This window comes from Equus przewalskii, unplaced genomic scaffold, assembly GCF_037783145.1.
Source record: "Equus przewalskii isolate Varuska unplaced genomic scaffold, EquPr2 ChrUn-6, whole genome shotgun sequence".
NCBI lineage: Eukaryota > Metazoa > Chordata > Mammalia > Perissodactyla > Equidae > Equus > Equus przewalskii.
Window position 1 is genome coordinate 1,743,267 of NW_027228754.1, and position 9,541 is coordinate 1,752,807.

Consider the following 9,541-nt stretch of genomic DNA (forward strand, 5'->3'; position numbering starts at 1 on the left):
GTTTTGCACCACTAAGATGGCAGGCACTAGACAAGACTTTTATGAAGGGCAGGGTCTTCTGGGTGAATGATTTTCTGGAGCTTAGAGCCCCTTTGTCCCAGTCTGTTTACCCTCAGTCAGCGGAGAGAATCTGCATTTCAGTCCCACCGGGTGATGAAAAAGTAAGCTGAGCGCCAGGATATGCTTTTAGGAATTAACGCTCCAGCCGAGGTCTAACGGGTTAGTTACTGACTGCGGAGGGGAAGGCAACCTTGACAGAAAGAAGGGCGAATACAACTGGGCTGAGGCATGGAGGCACCACACAGCTGAGGAAATCTATGAAGCTTCCCTGTCCGCCCTTTCCGCCCCTCCACCTAGGGTTGCCGGATAAAACACTGGCCGCCGATTTAAATTCGAATTTAGAGAAACTACCAATTTCAAAATATAAGTAAACCCCAAATACTGCACGGGACATACACACCCTGGGCCCCCTTCAACTCGTTTTAGCCCGGCCCTCAACAGACCCCCGGGATTACCGGCGAGCCGGCAGAGGAAAGCCTGAGAAACTATCTCAGGTTTCTTTTTCCTTCACTCCTACATTTTTCACTCTCAGGTCTCCGGCTCAAGCCTGAGGAATGTAGCTTGAAGCTCACTTCGTTTCACAGGTCCGTCTCCGCCGACCGAAGCAGTCATTCACAAACAAAACCCACTCCGCGCCTTAAAAACGCTAGCCAGCCCGGGTCTTTCCGGCAAGTGGAAGTCACCTGCTCCACAGACCGGAAATCCCGCCCCCGCCAGAGGAAGCAGCCGAGACAGCCAATCCAGAGGAAGGACATTCTCCAGTTGGAGCCACTGAGGGCCGGGCGCGGGACCGGCGATCGGAAGCAGGACGGGGGCGGGGCTTCATGCCGGAAGTGATCGTCTGCAGTTGTTTCAGTTGGTAGCTCCACTGGTAGGAGATGCGCTGGCCGCCTGAGGCGAGGAACCGAAGGGAAGGTCAGAGATTCCAAGGCTGTTTGGAACTGGGGCTGAGCGGCTTTTGAGCAGACAGATCATGGTGCCGACCAAGCATTGGGGAGAATGGTTCCTGAACCTGCGGGTGTCCCCCCTCGGGGTGTTTGGGGTGGCCTTCCTTGCCCGAGTCGCCCTGGTTTTCTATGGGGTTTTCCAGGACCGGACCCTGCTCGTGCGGTATACAGACATCGACTACCAGGTGTTCACGGACGCCGCGCGCTTCATCACGGAAGGGCGCTCCCCTTATCTGAGGGTGACGTACCGTTACACTCCGCTACTAGGTTGGCTCCTCACCCCCAACATCTACCTCAATGAACTCTTTGGAAAGTTTCTCTTCATCAGCTGCGACCTCCTCACCGCTTTCCTCCAATACCGCCTGCTGCTTCTTAAGGGGCTGGGTCGCCGCCAGGCTTGCGGCTACTGTGTGTTCTGGCTTCTTAACCCCCTCCCCATGGCGGTATCCAGCCGGGGCAGTGCGGACGCGATCGTCGCCTCCCTGGTACTTATGGCCCTGTACCTCATAGAAAAAAGACTCGTCGCCTGTGCCGCCGTGTTTTATGGTTTCGCCGTGCATATGAAGATATATCCGGTGACCTATATCCTCCCCATAGCTCTCCACTTGCTTCCAGAACGCGACAACGACGAGGGCCTCCGTCAATCTCGGTATTCTTTCAAGGCTCGTTTGTGCGAGTTCCTGAAGAGGCTGTGTAATCGGGCTGTGCTGCTCTTCGTAGGAGTTGCTGGACTCACGTTTTTCGCTCTGAGCTTCGGTTTCTACTATAAATATGGTTGGGAATTTTTGCAGCACACCTACCTGTATCACCTGACTAGGCGGGATATCCGGCACAACTTTTCTCCGTACTTCTACATGCTGTATTTGACTGCAGAGAGCAAGTGGAGTTTTTCTCTGGGAATTGCCGCGTTCCTACCACAGTTTATCTTGCTTTCGGCGGTGTCTTTCGCCTATTACAGAGACCTTGTCTTTTGTTGTTTTCTCCATACGTCCATTTTTGTGACTTTTAACAAAGTCTGCACCTCCCAGTACTTTCTTTGGTACCTCTGCCTGTTGCCCCTTGTGATGCCGCTAGTGAGAATGCCCTGGAAAAGAGCTGTAGTTCTCCTGCTGTTGTGGTTTATAGGGCAGGCCTTATGGCTGGCTCCTGCATATGTTCTTGAGTTTCAAGGACAGAACACCTTTCTGTTTATCTGGTTAGCTGGTTTGTTCTTCCTTCTTATCAACTCTTCCATCCTAATTCAAATTATTTCCCATTACAAAGGGGAACCGCTGACAGAGAGAATCAAGTATGACTAATATATGCTCCAGTTCTCCTGTTGCTTCTATCGATTCCGATTGTTCTGAATGGACCAGAAAAGAGAGCTTTGGAAAATTTTCGTGAACATCCTAAGCACTCTAGTGAAAGTTCACTTTGGAGCGTAAAACCCTGTCTCAACAGAAATTAAAACAAATGTTTGCCATATGTAAAGGGAACTCAACAATTGAGGTCTACCCTTTAGGAAATCTTAGGGCTCATTTATCTTGGATATAATGGGAAGTAAAGGTTTCTTGTTTAAAAATGGAAAGGCTGATGAAACTATCAGACGTTAAAAGGTTTTTGTAGAAAAATAGAGGAACGTAGTCAGAGACATAAGGTCTAAGCCAGTATTTGTTCCAGTTATACTCTGCTACTGTCTGAAGCTGTCTTGTCTTTTAACCCCCACTTTTTCTTTTAAAGCTTTCCTGATAACTGAAAACTCACAAAGTGCCCTTTAAGTACTGCTTTTACGTGTAAAGTGTTAAAGAATACTACTGTGCTTAGATTGGGAAAGCTAATTCTGTATTAAAAGTGGGGGCTTAGAAGATAAAGAATCCAAAGAATTTAAATTGTAATACTGTTTCATGTATTTGCTTTATAGCTTATTTTTTCAGCACTTAGTGCCAGTGGTATTAGAGTACTATTTAGTTTTATACAAAAAGGATTAAATTTAAATTCATCCATCTTTACACTTGAGTTTTTACCTATTTTAAAACAGCATCTTGCTTTTGATGTTTGAGGTCCACAAACTCTTAGGACATTTTAGTGCTCTTTTATACCCCTTTGTTGTTAATTTTCTGGTTGCTAAAAAAATATGGATATATATTTTTTTGGTGAGGAGGATCAGCCTTAAGCTAACATCTATTGCCAATCTTCCCCTTTTTACTTGAGGACGATTGTCCCTGAGCTAACATCCGTGTCAATCTTCCACTATTTTCTATGTAGAACACCTCCACAGCATGGCTTGATGAGCAGTGTGTAGGTCTGTACCTGGGATCTGAACCTGTGAACCCCTGGCTACTGAAGCAAGTGCATGAACCTAACCACTACACCACCAGGCTGGCCCCTAAAAACTATTTTTCATCTAAAATTTAAGTTAGTCAAGTGTTATCTGTTTTGTGAAAATTAATATTAGAAGATTTTAGGTGATAGAAAATTAAATTGTTAGCGAGGCATTTCCCAGCTGAAAAATACCTCACTTATGAAAATTCCGTGGTAGAAATGGAGACCTGCCTGAGAGGCTCCAGGAAAGCATAGAAGCATCCTAAGTAACCATTAGTCTTCTAGGCCAGGAAATTGAGGGAGAGATTATGGAAATTAAGCCTTAGTGGGCAGATCCATTTCCTTTATTACTATAATATTTCTGGGAAAAAATGCTTTTTGAGTTTCAAACAAGCAACCTAAAAAAATTTCTTTTTTTTTTTTTTTAACCATAGCGTGTCTAGGTTGGGGACTCCTTAACCCTCTAAAATGCAGTAGCAATATATGAGTTGGATTTTACGATTGTGGTTTTAAAAGATGGGTAACTAAACATCATTGTTCTTTCACCAAAGGAAAAAAAAAAGTACTCCAGAAAAGTAGTGTATTTCATGTCAAATCAGACCTGAAAAAGCCTTTGAGAATAAGCTGTCTGAAGGCTGGTCATAATCAGCAATGCTCTAGGCAGCTCTTTGATGGATACCTTTTGGGACCTACCATTAGGAAAAAAGGAAGAATCGGTGGTTTTGCATGGCTTGCTGTTTGAATGAAAATAGCAGAGACAATTAATTGTTGAGGACAGTGACCTTTCTTATAATATCTAGTCTCATATCTCACATTAGGTCTTATCTTGAGGCTCTTTGTATGTGACTTAACTAGTGGCCTTCCAGCCATGGCATTCTTACCTTCCTTTTTCATTCTTTTATAGTAATAACTTTTTAAAAAAATTTGATAGAGCTGGCGGGGAGGGAAACAAATATGATTCCAGCATCCCAATATAATTGTTTTTTTGGTATTCCCGACTATTTTTTTAACAGTCATAAGTATATTTACTTATTAATTTCCTTAATTTTTTTACCTTAACATTCTTTCTTTCTTGTGGCTCACTCTTTATACTTCATTGAAATTGCTGAATAATATTCCATCACATGTGTGTTCACATTGTAAATGCATCGTTCTTCCACTGTTAGACCTTTCAGATTGCTTCTAATTTTTTTTTTTTGAGGAAGATTAGCCCTGAGCTAACTGCTGCCAATCCTCCTCTTTTTTTTTTTTTTTTTTTTGCTGAGGAAGACTGGCCCTGAGCTAACATCCATGCCCATCTTCCTCTATATGTGGGATGTCTACCACAGCATGGCTTGCCAAGCGGTGCCGTGTCCGCACCCAGGATCCGAACCGGCAAACCCCTGGCCGCCAAAGCAGAATGTGTGCACTTAACTGCTGCGCCACTGGGCCAGCCCCTGCTTCTAATTTTTAATGTTCTAAATAAGACTTTAAACATTTTTCATGTTTTAGATTGTTCCCTTAACATTCTTAAAAAGTCAGTGGAGTTCTGTTGGGCTCTTTGGAGGGACCTTCAAATCCAGATCTAGCCCTGCAAGAAATTCTCTACTAAAGGACTGCAGACATTTCTTAAAAGACACACAGAGTTTTTTGCAGGTTATATGCTACAAAAGATTTAGTAAATTAACTCAAGAAATGATTTTTTTTTGTCTCTTGGGGGTTTTTATTTCATTTGTTTTTGTTTTCTGGTTTCGTAAAATCTCTTTATTTTTTCACTTGCAATCCTTTTGGTTTCTTTATTAGTCCTTCAATAACACCGTAAAATTGTACGGCAGTTTTTTGGCTGTACAAAAATTTTTGGCTTATTTCCTACATAATCCTTTTTGTTCTCAGACCATCCCTTAAGGTCAATTTACTCACGTACAGATAAGCGTTATTTATTAGCATATGAGGGATGCTTCTTAAGATTATCTGTGTCCTAGAGGGGACTACATAACTTATTTTCTTCTGTAGTTGCCTTAATGTCTTCAAAATGTGGTCCCTAAATATCTCTAGATAAATTCCCTGGATGAGGTCCATTGGAAAGGCTAATACTCACTCCTACCCCTACACAAAAGAATCTTTCTTGAAACCATAGATTTTAGTTACTGACTTCTCACCATCTGGCTAACTGACTCTGTAAGTGACAACGTTATTTCACAAGTTTCATAGAACTTGTCTTTTAGTTAGTTGACTGATGGCTGAATACATTTCTCTATCAGCTGTTTTTTGCACTACCACCCCCACCTCAACCATCTGTATGATGAATGGAAAGGGAAAAGATGAGAGATTTCACATGGGACAGTCCCTAAATGCAACTTCTTGGTTTTTTTTCCCCAATGTTTTATTATGAACAGTTTTAAACATTACCCATATGCTTACCATCTAAGTTCAGCAGTTAACATTTTGCCATATTCTTATTTATATATATTATGTTTATTTATTTATATATACGTAATTCTTTGAACCATGTGAAGTTGCAAACATCATTGAACTTCACACCATCTCCTAGAAAGTCTTTTCTTATGAAACTATAATATTGTTATCTAATATAATTTAACATCCTGTCCATTTTCAAATTTCCCTAATTATTTTGTGTTTAATCTTAAAGAACAGACATTCTTGGATCACAAAGATTCCCTGACAGAAACAGCATGATAGATAATCCATAATTAAGAAGTTTAAATCTTTCCCTGGTCTTTAAAACAAAGTGAGAAGTAAAGGGATTTACCTTCCATCAAAGTTGAACAAATAATTCTTTTGTGCGAGTCTTTCTGTCTCCCTCCTGAGAAAACATAGTGTAATAATCATCGCTAAGAAGTTTTCCAGGTAAATGATTATGTGTGTTTGGATTCTTAGTATCTACTCCCTTCTCCCAACAGCTGATTAACTGGTTTTACATCTTGATGATGGTCAGTTCTGGCTTTTCATGATTAATTGATTTGGGGACCTCTTCTGCCATATATAATTTCATTTAATTTTCACAGCAACACGTTAGAGTTGGTAATCATACTCCCATTTTGTAGATGAACAAAGAGACTCAAAGATTAAATGACTAGTAAGTGACAGGGCTAGAATTTGAAGTGAGTTTTGCCTGACTAAATGTCATAGTCTTTCCACTATACTATGTTTTGAATTTTTCCAAAGTTCCCAGACCCAGCAGATGAAGATTGCTGCAAAATAAAGGGAACTCGGCACTAACTAACAAATGTCTTGCCCATCAACGTGTCATTCCTGATCTTGTAGGTATTTCCTTGAGGGGCAGTTTTCTTGCAGTTGTGCAAGTCTCTGTCATTCCCAAACTTTTCTCTTTAATGATTCCGGACCTTTAATAACCCCCTCTCACATCTAAACCCTCTCACCAAATTGTATAATTTTTGTTACTGCTGACTTCATAATGCCCTTTCGCTCCATAGCCTGGCTAAAAAGTTGATTTGCTGAACCACATGTTAGCCCAGCTGTTTGTAAATCAAGCTGTGGAAATTATGGTCACATAAATTATGGTCACGTAATTTCCAAAAAGTAGATGATCATTATTAAATTTCTCTTGCTTCACAGTGTACATTCTGCAGTGTGCATTCATACAGTTAAAATTCATGACCTAGACTGACAGTATGGCATAAGAGAGCACAGATTCAGAGAGCTTGGATTCAAATCCCAGTGCATGACCCAGGACATGATCCCTATATCTAGAAAAAATTAATTTTCTATCTGTGATATGTGGATGCTAATACAATCCTCATAGAAGTGTTTGTAAGGATTAAAAGTTAATATACCCAAAGTGCTTATGCTGGCACTAGAGAAGCCGTTCCCTTTTGCCTCCCCAGCTTTAACATCTGTTTATAAACCTTTAAAGAAGGAGCTCCTTTTGGAGTCTAGACTTAGCCTTTTTTCTCCAGTCTAACGGATATAGGAAAAGAACCTGGATTCATACTAAATAATTGTTTTAACTACCTGTACTGTAACTTTATGTCTTCTAACCTTAATCTGATTTTTTGAAAGGATAGTAGTTATATGTGAAAATGTATGTACAGATTTTTCAGACATCTGGTTCTGGCTTGACAATTTTGTATTTGTGTGTTCCTGTCATACGTTAGCCGACTAAGTAGTTGGGGGTTTGACTCATGCCCCTAAGTTACACAGCACTTCTTTTCTCCATTGTGTTGAGGGGTCATTCGAGGGTTGCTGCTCTGTTGATGGAAGCACATGTCTTCTGCCTGGGTCAGAAGCATCAGAATAGCACAAGCATTTATTTAGTGCTGATCCAGGAGAACCATTCATTTAGTCAAAACAAGCATTCATATTCATTATCCTGAACAAAAACCAGACTAAATGGGAATATTCCTAGCTGCTCAGACACTTTGCTAATTGTTATGTCTGCTATGTAAAATGAAATGACACTTATAGTGACTATTTAAAAATAATTTGAAGCATGAATATTTGAAGCTTAATTCATTTCACAAAGGAAATTTTTAACTACCTTTGCTCTCCAGTCTTCTGGGAATTATTTATAGATCCAGGCCCTGTGCCAAGTCCTCCAAATGATGAGTAAGACAAGGTCCATGCTCTTGAAGAGGTAACAGAAAGACAGAAACATACCCTATTAATAAAATGCTATATGAGACCCCATTGAGTTCCACAACAATCATGTGATTCGTAAAATGGGTAAGCAGAGCATATTGCTATTCCTATTTTACAGATAAGAAAATTGAGGCTCGGAAACAAGCGACTTTCCAAGGCCAAACAGCTTGTTAATGGCAAGACTAGGTCTTCTGATTCTAATTTGTCTGTATTTTGCAAGTCTCTTAATACTGTATGATGATAGGTGATTACAGTGAAAAACTTCATTTATTTACCAAATGTTGTTTATTTAGCAAACTGCTTAGCAAAATGCGTGGAGTGTCTTCTATGTGCCAGGCATTGTTCTAGGCATTGTGGATGCAGCTGTGAGTGAGGAAAAGACTCTTTATGGAGCTTACATTTTCATGGGCGGCAAGGAATAACCCAATACCTGATTGTGATGATTGTCATAAAGAAAAATATGGCACACTAAGGAAGTAGAGAGTGATGGCAGTGAGGAGAGGAGTGGGTGCTGTTTTAGATAAAGTGCTTAGGGAAGGCATCTTGATGAGGTGGCACTTGAGCAGAGACCTGAAGGAAGTGAAGATATTCATGCAACTATCTGGGGAAGAGTATGCCTTGCTGAGTGAATAACAGTGCAAAGGCCCTGAGGTAGGAATGAGCTTGGCATGTTTAAAGTACGGCAAGAAGAGAGTATAACTGATGGAGCGAGCAAGGAGCAGCCAGAGTATAAATCACAGCATCTAGTAGAACAACATGAATGTTAGTTGAAACATACAATTAACATTTATTTGTACTGGCCTATAAAGCAATAACTTTGGGTTCAACCTATTTTTTTCCTGTGTTTTGAGCACAGGTTAATTTATAAGAAAGGGGAAATGTACATGTATAAACAACTTATATTTGAGCAATGCTACAAAGCACTTCTACACATTATTTTGAGATGTGAGGATTTTTTTAAATCTCATTTTCACAGATGAGAACCCTAAGGCTCAGAAGATACGCGCTTTGCCCAAAGTCAGAATTAGTACATGAGACAAGGCCAGAAGCCAGATCTTCTGGAGCCAAACTTACTGCTGCTTTCTCTCTACTGCCTTTAGATATGGTGAGAAGATGACCCTAGAAAGTAGCAAATTCAGGAAAAAGTTGTCCAACAGATGATTCATTCATTTAGTCAATACTGAGAGCCTGCTTTGTGCCAGGCACTCATCTCGACTGGGTTATGTCAACGAAAATAATCTATAACCAATCTATAAATGAAAATTTGGGTGAGTTTATTCTGAGCTGAAATCTGAGGACCGTGGCCCGGGGCCTTTCTTCCCAAAGGAAGAAAGGGCACCGAAGAAGTGGGGTGCACAGAGTGGTTATATACCCCCAGAGAGGATGTTTCACATAGGATTGAAATGTCCCTTTTACAATAGTCGTGAGACTGCTCTGTGGGCACAGTGATTGATGGACACAGCAGGTAGGTCTGCTGTCTCGGTGAACACAGCAGGGTGGCACATCTGCTCTCTCGAGCTGAGTGGTCACAGGTGAGCTGGGTGGTCAAAGGTGAGCGCAGCAATCAGTTCCTAGCCTGAGGAAAGATGCTTATCCCTAAGGAAATGCCAATGTGGGGGGAAGTTGCACCTTTA

General features: G+C 41.1%; 1 protein-coding gene across 1 annotated transcript; it reads left to right on the forward strand.

Annotated features, from left to right (window-relative positions):
- The first annotated feature begins 819 nt into the window (after positions 1–819).
- On the forward strand, positions 820–2,995 carry PIGM (phosphatidylinositol glycan anchor biosynthesis class M). The gene has a single exon (XM_070608427.1). It carries the CDS (start codon positions 1,034–1,036, stop codon positions 2,303–2,305), a length of 1,272 nt encoding a protein of 423 aa, XP_070464528.1. The 5' UTR covers positions 820–1,033; the 3' UTR covers positions 2,306–2,995.
- Positions 2,996–9,541: the final 6,546 nt, after the last annotated feature.